At 40.9% G+C, this 18,706-nt stretch overlaps 1 protein-coding gene across 1 annotated transcript in view; it reads right to left on the minus strand.

Annotated features, from left to right (window-relative positions):
• SLC44A1 (solute carrier family 44 member 1) overlaps positions 1-18,706 on the minus strand; it is a 277,051-nt gene that overhangs the window by 213,498 nt on the left and 44,847 nt on the right. The window contains exon 2 of the mRNA XM_077475185.1: positions 14,350-14,439. Coding sequence (XP_077331311.1) covers positions 14,350-14,439 — 90 coding nt within the window. The remainder of the gene's footprint in view (positions 1-14,349; positions 14,440-18,706) is intronic.

The following is an 18,706-nucleotide window of genomic DNA, read 5'->3' on the forward strand; positions in this document are numbered from 1 at the left end:
GCCACGATGTCGGAGCATTCTTTCAGTAGTTTTGTGGGGATGATGTCAATAGGTGAGGTACTGTCACGCAGTTTATTAATGATGTTTTTTGCGGTGTCTACGGTAATTGGGGATAGTGAAAATTTTGGCGGTTGCGGTATGTTGGTGCGGACATCCTCTTTATGTTTTTGCTGGCTGAGGTTGGATGTTTTCTTCTGACAAATTGTTTCCCTGATGGTTTTGACTTTATCGATGAAAAAATCCGACAGTTTGTCACAGTAATCCTGGGATTCGCTTTCTGGGGGTTCTAGGCACACCGGATTCATTGATTGATTAACCAGTTTAAACAGTTCCCGTGGTTGGTTTGCGGCCGTTGAGATTGTATATGAGAAGTGGTCCTTTTTGGCTTTGAAGATTGCTTTCCGATAATTCTCTGTCAGACCTTTGTAGTTAAATAGGTTTTCCTCGTGGGATTTCTTCTCCATGTTCTTTCCGCTCTTCTGTGTTCTTGCTTTAGTACGGAGAGGGAGCTATTAAACCATCCAGCATTTTTCTTCCTGATGAGAGCCCTGCGTTTTGGTGCTACCGAGTCTGCTGATTGCAGTAATGCCTTGGTCAGGGAGTTGAGTGTTTCCTCCGTAGAGTGGTTTAAGGTTATTGTAGATATTTTTTTGGACAGAGTGGTTTTGAAGGCTTCGGAGTACAGTTTTTTATGCGATCTGGTCCAGTGCGTTGTTACAGGTTTCCGTTTTGCGTTGGTGATGTTGGTAGCGATTTTGAATTTGATGGCGTGGTGATCCGTCCATGGCAGAGTTATGTTGTCGAGTATGTGGACGTCGATGTTCTGTTTGAAAATGAGGTCCAGGGTGTGTCCTGACCCATGCGTGGGAGTCTTTATCAGTTGCTGTAGACCCAGTTCTTCTAGTTGATTGATGCAGGCAGTCGCGATGGGGTCTTTAGGCTCGTTTGCCCAAAGGTTGAAATCTCTGAGTGCCAGGAAATTTTTGAATTTTAGGGTGTGCATTGCAAAGGATTCCGTGAGGGGTGAAAGAAGATTGGACTTTGGTCCCGGTGGTCTGTAGCACAGTAGAATATGAGTGGTGTCATGGGGTGTTGGTTGAAAATGTAGCGTCAGGGTTTCCATAAAAGACACTGGGTTCTGAGCTGATGGTTTAGTGAGATCAAGGTGACCTTTAAAGATCACTGCTAGGCCTCCTCCTTTTTTCCCTATCCGGTGTTCGGTTAGGATCCTGTAGTTTTCCGGCACCAATTCGGTGAGGATGGTGTTGCAGTCAGAGGTTAACCAGCTTTCGGTGATGAAGAGGCAGTCTACATTGTTCTCGATGATGAAATCGTGTACTTCCAGTCTATGTTTGACTGCAGACCTGGCGTTAATCAAGGCGCAATCTAATTGTAGTGGTCGAGTAGATGTCTTCCTGTGGTTGGGAGCTGGTTGTCGTCCGGTTTTTAATAGTTGTTCTCTTTGAAGTATTTTTTGTATGGAAGATGGCAATGTGGTGTTGATGTTCCTTAGTCTGTGCAGAACTTCAGCTGAGTATTTGAAGTAGCACATGGTTTGTGGATGCTGTTGATGGTACTATGGGCCTAAGATGATGATCCTGATCAGGGTATTGATCCTGAGGTGGGGCTAGGTATCAGACTTGCCGCCGTGCTTGAGGCTATTAGCGCGCAAGTTGATCAGGGGATGCCTATATGGATGCGGAAGGAGTTGTATTCGGTTGCTGGCTGTATTCGGTTGCTGGCTGTTCCAGCTGCCTTTACTTAAGGTTGAGGTCTCCGCTTAGAAAAGAAGTCTGGCTGTGATCTGGAATAGTTGTCCTAGGATAGCGTAAAAAATGGAAAGGAGGCCGGAGGTAGGGGTATGCTAACCTATGGTTGTTCCAGAGGAAGGCGAAAAACCCCCTGACAGTAGCAGCCAAATGCACCAGTGGGGCAAAAATTCCTTCCTGACCCCCGTAGGCGGTCGGACGGAGTCCCTGGAACAATCACTGGGGGGGGGGAGTGGAGGTGCGAGCTTACCTGGCTGCGGTTGTCCCCTTTAAACACTCTGGTTCCGGTGAATCTGGCTTGCTGTCAGCCTGATGTTTCTGGAAAGCTGTCTGGTTGCCCCTTGCCGTGGGATCTTTAAAATGGAGACTCCTGTCTTAACTCCTGGTTATTAACTCTCCACTTAGTTCAAAAAATCCACTTGTGTTCAGAAAATCCACATGCAAGCCACAATCAGGGAGCAAGCTCAAGGGGGAGTTTGTATAACTACCTTTATACACCTGTGAACAATTAACCCCTCCCCTATTTTGGCAGGAAGAAAGAGGGGAAAAAAAAATGCTGTTTAAAAAGTGTCAGAAAAAAAGGTCTTTTAAAAACTGCTAGCAAATGTATCAAATAAAGGAGGGGAGAAAACTCCAAAGCCTTTTCCCCACTGCACATGCATGAAGCTTGTTGTACTCTCTTACCTGCCCAGCGGGTGGAGGCCGGACTTCTGATTTACTTTTGACATGAGACACATAAGTAGAGCTTCCACTTCTGAGTGGACCTCAGCTTTAAGAACTCAGGGCTCAATTAAAAGAACATTAGTGTGCTCCTCTGTTCTCCAACAGTAAACCTTTAATTGTGCACACCTTCACCAGCTGCAATGCCTGCTCACCTCAAAATTGAGTTAAATGAACTGAGAAATGGTCTTTCACTCCACTATGGTTTCTCTCCTCCACATCAAAACTGCTCACGATTCAGCAACCTCACAGTGATTCCAAATGGATGCAGATAATGGTCTCATATAAAAGGTCTCTTCCTTCACTCTGTTATTCATCTAATAAATGGCTCTGTAGTAACATGCAATCATAAAATAGACTACATAGTTTTCTCTGAATGCAGATTTATTAAACTAGCCCCAATATGGGAAAACTTACAAGAAAAATTCCTTTAAAAATTTGCATAAACACAGAATTGTTTCTCATGTCTGCTCGGTCACCATAGTGGAGTGAAAGAAAGACCATTTCGGAGTTCATTTAACAAAATTTTGAGGCGAGCAGGCATTGCAGCTGGTGAAGACGTGCACAATTAAGGGTGTACTATTGGAGAACAGAGGAGCACAGCAGTGTTTTATATAAAGGACTGGAGTTTATAAAAATCAAGACCCATATACATATATGAACTGCTTTTATTAGAAGATTATTTGAGCACATTTTATTAGTTTATTACAAGACTGGTCAATATTTAGGCATTTTTCCACATATGATAGATGTGTTTATGTAGACTGCACTATCAAAATAATGGTGTATTGGTCGGTGGTGTGAATTCACAACAGCTGTGGATCATTAGCTAGCTATACATTTTTTTTTTTTTATGCACAAAAATATTTATTAGCACATAGCACTTTAAGAGGTTGGTGGAGCTGATAGTCACCTTCTCCTCAAGAATTACACTCCTTTGCAAGGAAAAAAAAAAAAAAGTCTGTAAAAAGGAAGGAGAGACTATTAAGTCTCCTTAGACTTTCAGTTGAGTAATCCACTTCCAAAATCTGCCCTCCAGAGTTCATTGCATCTGGAAAATCTAGGCTATATCATATAAGCAAAATGTTTTCCTTTCACCAAACAAGCTTCTCTTGATAAGGTCACATGCTTAGACCTTAAAGTGGTTGTAAACCATATATATATATATATATATATATATATATATATATATATATATATATATATATATATATATATATATATATATATATATATATATATCCAGTGAAGTGACTAGCCTCAGGTGACACATAAATGAAAAAAATCCTCCTACACAAAGTGACTCTTGATACCAGAGGAATAATGCCACGTACACACGACCGGACTTTCCGGCAGACTAGGTCCGGCGGTCTTCCCGACGGACTTTCGGCGGAATTGCGACGGTTCTTCCGAACAAACGGACTTGGCCACACACAGACAGACAGTCTGTTGGAAAGTCCTTAGTTTTGAACGTGATGACGTAAGACGGGACTAAAATAGGAAGTAAAATAGCCAGTAGCTAATAGCTTCCCTTTGCGTCGTATTTGGTCTGTCGGACCAGCATACAGACGAGCTGTTTTCCCAATAGGAATTGAGCACGTTGGACAGATTTGAAACATGTTCTATTTCTAGGTACATCGGATTTTTTTTTATGTGAAAAACGATCAGATTAGCCCACACACGATCGGATTGTCCAACTGACCGATTCTGTTGAACCCAGTCTGACGGAAATTCCGGTACCGGTGTACGCAGCATAAGACTGAAGACAGAAATTATACTCAGTGCTCTGGACTGAGACAAGTACACACTATAGAGGGATACCTTTTTCCATATTTCATGTCAGAGGTTCACAATGAGAGATGATCTGAATCCTAGGCCTCATTGTTGTCTGATTCAAAGCAAGGTCCCTCCAACAGAAAATTATTTTGCCTAGAACAAACGCTCTCCCCATCTCTAGACTTTCCTATGCTTCTCTCCAGCCAAGCAACGATTTCTCTGGCCTAATGGAAAATCAATTCAGCACTGGAAAAGGGGAAATTCACAGAAGGAGATGATAAGATGCAGGCCTCAAGGGCTTGGGAGGAGTGTTTTATTCTCTCAAAGTTCAGGGAACCTCGTTACCCAGGGAAGCAAAACTGTTTCCTGCACCACTGGACCCCCTACCTCTAAAGACACCTGATGAGGGTACAATTAGTAAATGTCATGGCAGTTACCTATAGCAATCACCAAGGGGAAACCAGGAGTCAGCCTCCCTTGAAGGAAGGAAGTCTGATCATCTCCTAGACTGAAAAGAATTGCCTAACAAACTGTGCTGTTCACATCCAGCTAGTGGACAATTGGAAGGTGGGTTTCCCCCCCCCCCATCTGGAGCATGGGGAATGGTCCCTCCAATCCCAACATGTTCCATCTCCTGTGTCAGAAATGGGGGCACTCAGAAGTGGACAGCCCAGCCTCAAGGTTAAACAACAAGTTGCCCCAATTTGTGGCCAGGACCATGGACCCTCTAGCACTGACATCAGATTCTCTGGTGATCCCATGGATGGAGTTCACTGGTAATACAGGTCTTCCCCCCCCCCCCCCCCATTGCAGATTCTTCCTCAATTGCTCCGCAAAAGAAAAAAAAGATAAGAGCGGTGATACTCATTGCATAAAAAACTGGCACAGAATTCATAAACTATGTCACAGGAAAAAAGGTACACAGAGACATACTCAAACTCCCGGGCCCCTTTCAAACAGGCCAGACCTGCTGCCAAAAACAAACAAACATTCTATACAGCTATAGCTTATGTATTTAGTAGCTGCATTCTGCTTAACATTTGTTTATCTCAAATGGTTGTCCATAGTTAATAATATTTATCTTCTGGGTGCAGGTAGTTGCGGCTGCCCAGCCTATACACAGCAAGGACTTGCTGTAAATACCATGTGAATTTTAGTGACCAAAGCTACCAATTTATGTCGTTAGCCACAGCCTAAAGATTGGAGCATGCATAGAAAAATTTGATTTGTAGAATCAAAATATGATTGGTGGTTGTGGGACATTGCTGAACAGTTCTCGAAGAGGTGAAACGTACATAGAAAGCATTTCCAGTGATTTCACAGCCAGTCCATGGAACGCATGCCAATGCAGCATTCCTGGGTCTGGACATTACTGTTGTAACACCTGGCAAATCTTTTAACGAGTATATAATTGTATATGTGTGATTTTAAAAAACAGGTTGGATCCCTCAGTTTTAATGCATATGGAGTAAATTAAGCCATGGATGCTGATACCAGAAATAAGGTTGAGTGCAAAGTCAGTGCTTTTTCATCCAAGCAGAAATGGAACATCGCAAGCCGGTACAGACTCATCTAGCCATATGGTTATAGGGTCAAAACCTTCTGGTAAGTGAGGAATTACTAGCAGTGGGGCACTGCATGTGTGAAGTTGCTGCAAAAAAGGAATTAGGAGAGCTGCAGGATTCACTGTTCAGGCATTGAGCACAAGAATGCATGAATAGTACAGCACTTTATAAAGACAGCACAATATAGAACTTTTGATTTCATGTATTTCTTTTTTAATTGTGAAAATTGGTGTTAAAAACAGAAGCAGTACATCTGCCAAATGTTCACTGTACGTGCTTTAGGTTTACATACGTAATTTTTGACTTCATACACAACACTATATTATTTTTATGCATAGGGACAGAGGCGTCATTTATGTCATTCAGTTCTAAAGGGATATTACACCTTTTATGAAAAGCAGCAGCCCTAAATATGTTTTGTAGCGCAGTTTAAAAAAAAAAAAAAAAAAAAAAAAAAAAAAAAAAAATGTATAAGAACATTTTATTAACACGGCCAAAACTATTAAAAAGGAAAAAACAGTACATTTTAAATTACCCAGTAGCGCAATATGCAGCAGCTTGATGTGAAAATTGATATAAAGTAAAGACTCGTATAGCCAGACCTGCTTAAGCACAGATCTGTGTTGCTGGTTTTAGATAATAAAAAAAAGATAAGCCGTTCTATACAAGTGGCAGGGACATGAGTAGGGTGAATTGCTGTGTACCTTACTGTTGGCAATAATCGCATATGAGCAGAGGGTAAGAGGTCTCCCTCCATAATATGCAATGGCTTTAAAATGTAAAAGCTTATTGGCAAGGGCCACTATGTTCTGGCCCGATAATCTAATTTTATGATGATAGGAGAGTAAAGAATAATAATTTTATAAATATATAAACTGGGTTTTTTCACTTTTTAATCTCTACTGTATGCTACACATTCTCAGTTACAGGAAAATGCACAGTTTGAGAATGAAATGTGATGACCACACAAAACTGGAAATGCATTTTATTTGCAAATGCATCTTTATGGAAAACTGGTTGGCTGCTTCCCTCTGAAGCGTTAAGCAGTGCGATGTGGAATGGAGTAGTGTGACTTGAGTCTATCTATTGCTTGAAGAAAGGATTTAGCCATGCATTCCAAGTAAACACTGCTAGCATTCTTTTTCAGACAAGATCAGGAAGTTATTGATGTTGCTTGGCTTCTCTAAGGCTGCCTGTCCCTGATAAGTTGTAAAAGGCAGAAAAGCTTTCTCCCTGCTGTTTTTATATAACCCCAAAGGTTAATGAATGAAACAACATTATAAAGGGTTTGAAAAATTATTTTTGCACTGTTTTGACACGATAAATGTGTTGGTACTTACATAGGGTTCAAGGAGAGAAAAACCAAACAGTGAAATACCCATTTGTTGTTTTTTTTACTAACTATTGTAAATGTTTTATGTGTTGTGCCTGTAGTAGACATGTAATTGGTATTTAAATATCTACAAAGAGCCACGTTTAGCTTCAGGCTCAGCAGGCATATACTTAGGATATCAGAGGTCAAAAGGAAATGTTTTTCTGCATGGAGATGAAGATAAGGAGCCCGCATGCCAATAGCTGAGAATAAGGGAGTATGTGAACTATTCTGAGTATGTTTTGAAAATATGTAGTGCAACTGCTGCAAAATTCTAAGGAATTAGGGGTCACCTTAGATAATTTACATTTGAAGCCTTTGAGCTGTGGTGGCTTACAGCATGGGGTCCGGTACGTGTCTGTTCACCATTTCAGGTAGGAATCAGTCGAAATTTTTGGCTAAATTCACAGGACCCCTTCTGCAATTCTAAAGTTCCCACTACGACCAGTGTGAACAGGGCCTTAGGTAGCACTGCCAAAGAGTAAAACCTGATCCTGACTACCTCTTAAATATGTATCTATTAAAATGCATCTTTTAGAGAGTTTTCAGTAAACAATCTGACAGTTTTGCAAATCGTATTTGGTTGCCCAGGAGTACAGAAGCAGGGGAGCAAATCGACTAAGCGTGGAGCAGAGGATAGCCTGCACTGCCTCTAAAGTTCGGACATTTGAGCTTTGTGCCCTGACGACATGTCTGCTGGCTCCACACTCTAACTACCCTACACTGTGCTGGGTCATGCATCATGACAGGTTTGCATCATCAGTGGCATCCACCTCGAGTTCTAGGCTTCATCTGGACCGCCTTGTTTTCAGATCTCATTGGTGGGGGGGGATGCGGGGTCTGTTTGGAGCACAAGCTATATCTGATGTGTCTTAGGGGGCAAGGTTATGAGTCTTAAAGCACTGTTGTGGCTACAGCCGAGAACTGATGTGTATGCCGCCCCAACTTGACTCCCGCTGTGTATTCTGCATTGGTTCAGGAGCCGTAAAGCTGGGCTTCTTTAGCTTATCCAGTGAACTTTTTGAAACCAGTTTTTAGTGTTATCCCTGGATTTGTTTTGAGTCTCTACTACAGTGCCTTGAAAAAAGTATTCACACCCCTTGAAATTTTCCAGATTTTCTCATGTTACAACTAAAAAATGTAAATGTATTTTATGTGATGGACCAACACAAAGTGGCACATAATTGTGAAGTGGAAGGAAAATGTAAAATGTTTTTCAAAATTATTTACAAATAAATATCAGAAAAGTGTGGCGTGCATTTGTATTCAGCCCTCACGAGTAACTCTGTAGAACCACCTTTCACTGCAATTACAGCTGTGTCTTTTTAGCGATGTCTCTACCAGTTTTTCACATCTAGAGAGTGACTTTTCCATTCTTTGAAGAATAGTTCAAGCTCTGTTAGATTGGGTAGAGAGCCTCTGAACAGCAATTTCCAAATCTTGCCACAGATTCTCAATTGGATTCAGGTCTGCACTTTGGCTGGGCCATTCTAACACATGAATATGCAATTCCATTGTAGCTCTTGTTGTAGGTTTATGGTCATTGTCCTGCTGGAAGGCGAACCTCCGTTCCGGTCTCAAGTCTTTGGCAGACAGCAACAGGTTTTCTTCTACGATTGTCCTGTATTTCGCTCCATCTATCTTCCCATCAACTCTGACCAGCTTCCCTGTCCCTGCTGAAGAAAAGCATTCCCACAACAGGATACTGTCACCATCATGTTTCACGATGGGGATGGTGTGCTCGGGATGATATGTAGTGTTAGTTTTCTGCAACACATAGCGTTTTGCTTTTAGGCCATAATGTTACATTTTGGTCTCATCTGACCAGAGCACCTTCTTCTACAGGTTTGCTGTGTCCCCCAAATGGCTTCTCGCACACTAAATGGGACTTCCTTCTTATGGCGTTCTTTCAACAATGGCTTTCTTCTTGCCACTCTTCCATAAAGGCATGATTTGTGGAGTGCATGACTAATAGTTGTCCTGTGGACAGATTCTCCCACCTGAGCTGTGAACCTCTGCAGCTCCTCCATAGTTACCATGGGCCTCTTTGCTGCTTCTTTCATGTCTTGGTAGGTTTGCAGTTGTGCCATACTCTATCCATTTTCAGATGATGGATTGAACAGTGCTCCGTGAGATGTTCAAAGCTTGGGATTTTTTATTTATTTTTTTAACCTAACCTGGTTTAACCACTTGCCGACCAGCGCACGACGATGTACGTCGACAGAATGGCACAGGCAGGCAAATGGGCGTACATGTACGTCCCTTTAAATTTGCCGCCCTGCCATCGGGAGCGCGCCGGCGGCGGTGCGCTCCCGCGCTGGTCGGGACCTCCGTGAGTCCGGTCGCGGGACGCGCGGACTCGATCGCCGTGGGCATCCCCGCGATCATCTCACGGAGCGGCCGAATGAAGAAATGCCGTTGTAAACAACATTTCTCCATTCTGCCTAGCAACTAGTGACGCTGATCTCTGCTCCATGTGATTGGAGCAGAGATCAGTGTTCACTAAATGAAAGCCCAACCCCCCCACAGTTAGTAACACACCTCTAGGAACACTTAACCCTTTCACTGCCAGTGTCATTTACACAGGAATCACTGCATTTATATAGCAGTGATTACTGTATAAATGACAATGGTCCCAAAAATGTGTGAAAAATGTCCGATGGGTCCCCCACAATGTCGCAGTCACAATAAAAATCGCTGATCGCCGCCATTACTAGTAAAAAAAAAAAAAATTTTTTTAATAAAAATGCTATAAAACTATCGCTATTTTGTAAACGCTATAACTTTTGCGCAAACCAATTAATAAATCGCTTATTGCGATTTTTTTTACCAAAAATATGTAGAAGAATACGTATCGGCCTAAACTGAGGGAAAAAAAATGTTTTTTTTATATATTTTTGGGGGATATTTATTATAACAAAAAGTAAAAAATAATGCGTTTTTTTCAAAATTTACGCTCTATTTTTGTTTATAGCGCAAAAAAAAAAAACGCAGGGGTGATCAAATACCACCAAAAGAAAGCTCTATTTGTGGGGAAAAAAGGACGTCAATTTTGTTTGGGAGCCACGTCGCACGACCGCGCAATTGTCAGTTAAAGCGACGCAGTGCCAAAATCGCAAAAAGTGGTCTGGTCTTTGACCAGCAAAATGGTCCGGTCTGAAAGTGGTTAAACTTCTCCACAACTTTCTCCCTGACCTGTCTGGCGTGTTCCTTGGCCTTTATGATTCTTTTAGTTCACTAAGGTTCTCCAACAAACCTTTGAGGGCTTCGCAGAGCAGCAGTATTTATACTGAGATTAAATTACATACAGGTGAACTCTATTTACTGATTAGGAGACTTCTGAAGGCAATTGGTTCCACTAGATTTTAGTTAGGGGTATCAGAGTAAGGGGGCTGAATACAAATACACGCCACACTTCTCAGATATTTGTAAAACATTTTGAAAACCATTTATACATTTTCCTTCCACTTCACAATTATGTGCCACTTTGTGTTGGTCTATCACATAAAATACATTCACGTTTTGGGTTGCAACATGGCAACATGTGGAAAATTTTAAGGGGTACGATTACTTTTTCAAGGCCCTGTAGATATTGCTTTTTCTCCACTTAGTCCCCTTGGATTCAGTGAACAGTATGTGTATGCGAGTGGTTATAACTTTTAATAAATAGTGTTTTAAAGGGTTCTACGCTATGTAGTTGTCCTTGGCTCTTTTTCTATGTACCTATGGGAGGTCTTGTCAGGTCACATGAGACACTAGTGTAAGTAACCATGTAGATTTTCAGCTTGTGGACAGTCACCAGATGAATGTATACACATACAAGCACATGTGACTCTATTAATAAGAGTCCGTTCACTCTTTTACCCAAGGTGGTGGTATAACACTGGTGTGTGGAAAGGATGAAAGAGTCACTATAAATGATCTTCACATTGATCACCATGGGACTTTTATGATCTCTTTAGGTTATTAACTATAGGTTCTGATCTACGGTATTAATCTCAATATGTACACACATTAGTGAAATTTTATTCACAGAAACTACATTTACAATTTTGGTCTAATTGGTATTGCCAGCTGCTGTTTTTTGTAGATCCTTGTAGGGCAATTTTCCCCATTCTTAATTGCAATCTCCTTGGATCCTTTGGGTCCTTCTTCCCCTCTATGTAGTCTCTCTGCTTTCCTCTTAGGCTCCATTCACACTTGTGTGACTTGTCAGATAACTTTGGACATCAAAGTTGCATGACAAGGTTTTCCCCATGTTTTCCAATGATAGCCATTCATTAACGTACAACTTAAAGTTGCAGCGACTTCAAAGTAGTTCATGAACTATTTTGAGCTGACTTTTATGCAACTTGTGTGAATGGAGCCTTAAATAAGCTCACCGTTACCAGAGGTAATACAAAAAAGTTTAAGAAGAGATGCACAAGCCAAAAAGCGTCTCAAGACAACAAGGCACGGGGCCGCTGAGCACTGTAAAAGCTGGGAAAAAGAAACAAGAAGATCTCAGTGCTTTATGCACATTGTGCGCCCTTCAGTTGGCCTTGTGCAACTGGTTATGTTTGGGATTTAAACCTACCCTAGTTTGGATGGGTAAGGTGGGGTATTATGTTACTTCTGTTCAGTTCATTGTTTTTGATGATCTGCAGCTTCTCAGCTATTGCACAAATTATAGTAGGTGGTGTTTCATTTCAAGATCTGTTCAATCTATTTGCATTGTATGATTATTTCTGGGCTGAACAGGCCACCAGTCCTAGGGATTAAAAGGTTTTCACATTTATCTCAAATATTTCTTGGAATACAAGGACTACATTTTCCCCATTAGGAGAGCTCTGGCAGCTGATTGAAGGGGATAGGAGGGGAGGGTAGGGTAGAGGAGTGGAGGGGAGGGTAGAGGGTAGAGGAGGGGAGAGGAGGGGAGGGGAGGGGAGGGGAGGGACAACCCCCCCCCCCCCCACGCACACACACAAAGCATACAGTAACAGAGTTGAGGTTGTCAATCAGCTGGAAGTCCCTCCCTGTCACCTTTTTTTCTCGGTGTCAGAAATTTTTTCATGTTTGTCTCTGGCCTTTAGGCTGTTGGACCCCAGGCTAGACCTGGAGAAATTAAATGTTATCCGTCATGTGGTTATTAAATGTATGGTGGTGAGACTATACCTGCCCCCACCAGCCTTAACTAATGGATTACACACATTAAAAATGTTAATTGCTGCCTACTCTATCAATAATACCAATAATTATAATGGGTCACTTTACCATGACAACTAACCCTGGGTTGGATAGGCTGACCTCTGACGATAGATGACCTCTCTAGGTGGGCTAAGGTATACTACCTCACAGATCTATGGCAGTGGAAGGACCCCTCCGATCTCTATCTTGCCAAGGGGAATCTCTGATCATGCCTCAATATTGCTGCAAGTAGAAAAGGGTTGGGAAGACTGTTCCTAAACCGGATATCTGACAAAGGAGTCAAATCGCATATTTGACAGGCTATCGCTAAATACTGGATTCCTAAATCTGACTGCCCCAATAAGGGTGGTGTGGGAGGAATACAAGGTCAATATTAGCCAACTGTAGGTGAGGTTAGGCAAAAGTTGCAGACTGATAAAGAGAGCAAGGAAATTGAAGTCCACACCCTAGAAAGAAAGGACTCTAGGGTGTGAAGACTCAAGAACCACAAACCTATGATTCTTTACAAACAGTGTACAGAGAAACACTGCCCTCCAATGTACTTCCACCACAAAAAATTTTTTTAAAAAACTGCTACACCAGACAGAGGATATTTGAGCAGGGGGAAAAAAAATATATGACAATTTTTTATTAGCAAGGGAGCAAACCGTCTTAAAAATCGGTATTCTCCAAATTGCAAATTCAGCTAGCTATATTCTGAAACACCCTATACAGAATAATGCAGATTCAGTAAAATGAACTAACCTCGTATGTGGACTTGGGGATATGGCCAGTTCCCTGTATTCAGCCCTGAATTTGTTTCCTTCTCAGGGGTTAAAATGAATAGGGATAAATCCCTGTTATTCTCACCCAGCTCTTCACAACCAAAAAAAATAAAATAAAAAAAAATAAAAAAAAAGGGAGGACACGAATATGCTGCTCTTCCACCTGTTGTAATGGGTTCAAATATTTTGTGATGAGGTTTGAAGGCAATTCATCTGACAACCTTGAGAATAATCAAAATCCTCCATCTACTTAAAACAGTTGTCCCAGAGATGTGGCTGCTGGAAATCCCTCCCATTAAACCATGTGGGCAGTCAACCTTATTAAAAATGGTTTTCTTACCAAAGTTTCTATACGTCTTTTAGCAGACAACCCACCTCAATACCAAAAACTTTTGACAAACTTGATGGGGTTGCCCTTTCCTTTGTGTGGGCTGGAAGATACCCAAACTTGAAAGAGAAGCCCTACAACTACCCCTTTCCCTTGAATGGGCTCTTCCTAATTTCAAATTATTATTGTTAGGCAGAAGTTCTAAAAGGTTTTCCCAGCCCGCAGACAACCCTGAGTTGACCCTTAAGATGGCCCTTCTAGGTGTGTATGTAGCACTTAATAATCTGCCTTTTAGAGGCAAACAACCCTTACAGTAAGGAATAACTCTAGGAGGAAGTATCCCATCCAACACCATTTCTCTCTGCTTACGCATTTCTAGGAAAATCCTACCCTTTTTAACATCAGATTGATACTGAATTCACAGGTCTGGACCATACAAGGAATTGTGACCTTGAAGCATTATGTTAGATGGAAATTAATAGAATTTAATCAATTAAAGCTCAACAATACTCTACCCAACTGGATGCTTTTTTGGATATAGTACCTGTAATTTTCCTTGACTACGCCTATATAGGAGGAGAAAACTCTTTAAAAAAATAAAAATAAACACGAAGAACATGAAAGCTTATTTATAAATATTGCACATATGGTAGCTTTTATAGTACAAGAAATAAGGCTATAAACCTTTACATTTATTGAGATACTGTATGTATCATTGTCTTCCAAAGTAAGACTGACTTAACAACATAGTTGCAATTCTACTGAATCTGGAAAGCTCTAAATGAAAGATGAATGTCGTGGGTGTATTGTACGCCATTATGAAACTCTATAAAAATGTTACCTGTTAAAAATGGAAAACACTACTCACCATGCCAATACAGAACAGTATAAACAATAGTAGCCATGGGATGTCAGTACAACTATGCTCTTCCAGTGGCCTCCAGTCCCTCTTAGAGCTCTGAAAATAAAAAAATAGAAAAAATAAAATCAGCTTAATCTCCACAATTCATTAAAAATTATTTTTATTTTATCTTAAAGCAACCAATGTTTGTCCACTGGTCATACTGAAGGGTGGCTGGGTGTACATGCACTGTATGACTCTCCTTCAGGCAAAAAGGCCAAAGCATGGCAGAGCATTTACGAAACATGCAAGCTAAGCAGAATATAGCCATGATTTATTAGAGAAGTGCAGGAAAGAGGCAAGGAAGTGGCCTGCACTGGTTTTTAGTGCCTAAAACACTAGTAATCAAGAAAGGTTGCCTACCCTGTCCTAGATCCTCCAACCGGTGGCCAGAAGCATCTTGAATCATTCATATATTAAGTCATTGTGCAACCCATAAGAAAGTGACTAGGTCAAGCATCACCATTCTGAAAAACACACTTTTCATACGTATGCCACAAGAAAATGCATTTTTTTTGCCAAGGCAACCAAATTAGAACTTGGGTTTTGCGTTCCAACTTGTATGTCACAAAAAGCTTTTGTAAGTGGACTGGTTTCCACGGGCAACAAGAGATGTTTTTTATTGCTCATCTTTCAAACAAAAAGGCTCTATGTTTATGACCAGCTTTTCACCGCTCTGTAACACCTCCTAACTTACTGTCCTACACGCCAAAATTAAAAACAAATCTCTGCAAAGTGCCTTTACACAAAATCAAGCCTTAAAAGCAAACAAGTCATAAAAATGCCAAAAATCTGCAATTCATTATTTTTATAACCTTTCACAGTAAATGCTGCCACTTTATTTTCAACTGAACAAAGCAATCCTAAATTAGGATAACAGTGAACGGATGGGTGAATGGCAGTACAATAATAAAAAAATTTAAAAAAAAACACACACACACACACACACACACACACACACACACACACACAATGGTGTTTTTTCTCCATATAACTAATGGACATTGAAAGTTAAAAGAGGAATTTCACCCTTAAAGTACAACTAAAAAAGGTAAAACTTTTTTTTTTTTTTATGGTTTTGGATAGAGTGGAGAGGGATTGGAAGGCTTGTTGGTTTTTACGGCTTACAATGCTCCTTTTAGGGACATTCCCATTCTCTATTTGTTCTGTTTACCATTATCATTGAAAGTGAAAGTAAAAGAAAATCCCACATTTTGGGTTGTCCCCAGAAAAGTAATAGAGGGGAATACTTCCAATGGTAACAATAGTTCTGGTGACCTGGGGGAATCTAAGGCATTCCCTTAATATGCAGGGATTTCCTCTCACTTCCTATTTGGCAATGGGACAGAAAGGGAAGGAAAATCTCAGCAATGAAGGATGGAAAATAAATAAATAAATATCTGACAGGGTTATAGCCTTTCCTTACTCCATCAAAAATTAAGTTTTGCCCACAGTTCTACTTTAAAACAGGCTGTATGTTCCTGTTCTTACATGTGCCACATAGACCCAAAGCCTCCTGGTATATATGAGAAGTAATTAATAAAAAAGTGAGTAAAAGGTCAGCATTAACTACTTTCAGACCGGACCATTTTGCTGGATTAAGACCAGACCACTTTTTGCAATACAGCACTGCGTTGCTTTAACTGACAATTGCATGGTTGTGCGGTGTGGCTCCCAAACAAAATTGACGTCTTTTTTTCCCCACAAATAGAGCTTTCTTTTGGTGGCATTTGATCACCCCTGCATTTTTTTTTTTGCGCTATAAACAAAAATAGAGCGACAATTTTGAAAAAAAAAAAAAAAAAAAAAAAAAAAAAAAAAGCATTCTTTTTTACTATAATAAATATCCCCCAAAAATATATTAAAAAAAAAAACCTTTTTTTTCCCTCAGTTTAGGCCGATATGTATTCTTCTACATATTTTTGGTAAAATCGCAATAAGCAATTATTGGTTGTTGTGCAAAATGTATAGAGTTTACAATATAGGGGATAGTTTTATGGCATTTTTATTAACCACTTCAGCCCCGGACCAATAAACACCTTAAGGACCAGAGGTCTTTTTCCAATTTCGCACTGCGCTGCTTTAACTGGTAATTGCGCGGTCATGCAATATTGCACCCAAACGAAATTTGCGTCCTTTTCTTCCCACAAATAGAGCTTTCTTTTGATGGTATTTGATTGCCTCTGCGATTTTTTTTTTTTGCGATATAAATGGAAAAAGAGCGAAAATTTTGAAAAAAAAAGATATTTTCTTCTTTTTGTTATAAGAAAAATCGAATAAACTAAATTTTAGTCATACATTGAGGGCAAAATTTATTCAGCCACATGTCTTTAGTAAAAAAAATGTCAATAAGCGTATATTTTTTGGTTTGCGCAAAAGTTATAGCGTCTACAAACTAGAGTACATTTTCTGGAATTTACACAGCTTTTAATTTATGACTGCCGATCTCATTTCTTGAGGTGCTAAAATGGCAGGGCAGTACAAATCCCCCCCAAATGACCCCATTTTGGAAAGTAGACACCCCAAGGAAATTGCTGATGGGTATGTTGAGCCCATTGAATATTTATTTTTTTTGTCCTAAGGGATTGAGTAATGACAAAAAAAAAAAAAAAAAAATTTTTTTTACAAAAAGTTGTCACTAAATGATATATTGCTCACACATGCCATAGTTATATGTGGAATTGCACCCCAAAATATATTCCGCTACTTCTCCCGAGTATGGGGATACCACATGTGTGGGACTTTTTGGGAGTCTAGTCGCGCACGGCACCCCGAAAACCAATCACCACCTTCAGGATTTCTAAGGGTGCAAATTTTTGATTTAACTCCTCACTACCCATCACAGTTTCGAAGGCCATAAAATGCCAAAATAGCACAAAACCCCCCCAAATGACCCCATTTTGGAAAGTAGACACCCCAAGCTATTTACTGAGAGGCATGTTGAGTCCATGGAATATTTTATATTTTGCCAAAAGTTGCGGGAAGATTACAAACTTTTTTTTTTTTTGCACAAAGTTGTCACTAAATGATATATTGCTCACACATGCTATGGGCAGAAGTCAAATTACACCCCAAAATAAATTCTGCTGCTTCTCCCGAGTACGGGGATACCACATGTGGGGGACTTTTTGGGAGCCTAGCCACGTACGGGACCCCGAAAACCAAGCACTGCCTTCCGGATTTAAATATAAAATGCTACCAAAAAATCTGTTAGCGATGGCAGGGATCAGGCCTGACTCTGCGATCGCTGCAGTTATGCGTTTAGTGTTTTGTAAGTGACAGTGATCGATCAATACTGCACTTGGGTGGGCTGGGCAGAGGGGCAAAACGCAGGTGCTAGCAGGTATCTGGGCTGATCCCGCTAACAATGCGTTTTTTTGGAACCCTAAACTGCTGGGGACGCTAGTATAGATCTGATCAGATCAGATATTGATCTGTTCAGATTCTATAGCACTACGGGAGGTGTATGCTTTGCGTGTGGGTGTTAGCGGTACTGGCACTAACCTAGCGCTGCCTGGGGCGACGCAGACCCTGACCCTAAAACCTAATTGATATCACCCGCCGGGTGATCAGGGGGTTAAACCTTTATTGGGTAATAAATGGTGGGTGCCCTGATGCTATAAAAAACAAACTAACCAGAGTCACCCGTAACTCTTATACGGTGATCAGTGGTGAAAGGGTTAACTAGGGGCAATCAGGGGGTTCAAATTTTTATTAGGTAGTATATGGGGGTCCCTGGCGCTATATAAAAACCTGACGGGGAACCTAAATAACTAACTGGCTAACCACCGTCACCAGTGACACTTATACTGTGATCGCTGGTGAAAGGGGGTGAAAGGGTTAACTAGCAGCAATCAGGGGGTTAAAACCATTATTGGGTAGTATATCGGGGTACCTAGCGCTATAAAAACCTGGCGGTGAACCTAAAAAAATAACTAGCTACCTAGCGACACATGCAGCGATCAGAAAAATGATCGCTTAGTGACAATGGCAAAAGGAGGTGAAAGGGTTAACTAGCGGCAATCAGGGGGTTAAAAACATTATTGGGTAGTATATCGGGGTACCTAGCGATATAAAAACCTGGCGGTGAACCTAAAAAAATAACTAGCTACCTAGCGACACATGCAGCGATCAGAAAAATGATCGCTTAGTGACACTGGCAAAAGGGGGTGAAAGGGTTAACTCTAGGGGCAATCAGGAGGTTAAATCTTTATTGGGGGGTGATAGGGGGCTACCCTGGACCTAACACTAACTGTCCTGACAGTTTTTACTGTCACAACTGACACTGAATGCATTGATCAGTAAAGAAATGATCAATGCAATC

This window comes from Lithobates pipiens, unplaced genomic scaffold (genome assembly GCF_037356315.1).
Source record: "Lithobates pipiens isolate NorthernLeopardFrog02 unplaced genomic scaffold, aLitPip1_a1.2 Scaffold_13, whole genome shotgun sequence".
In the NCBI taxonomy this organism is placed as follows: domain Eukaryota; kingdom Metazoa; phylum Chordata; class Amphibia; order Anura; family Ranidae; genus Lithobates; species Lithobates pipiens.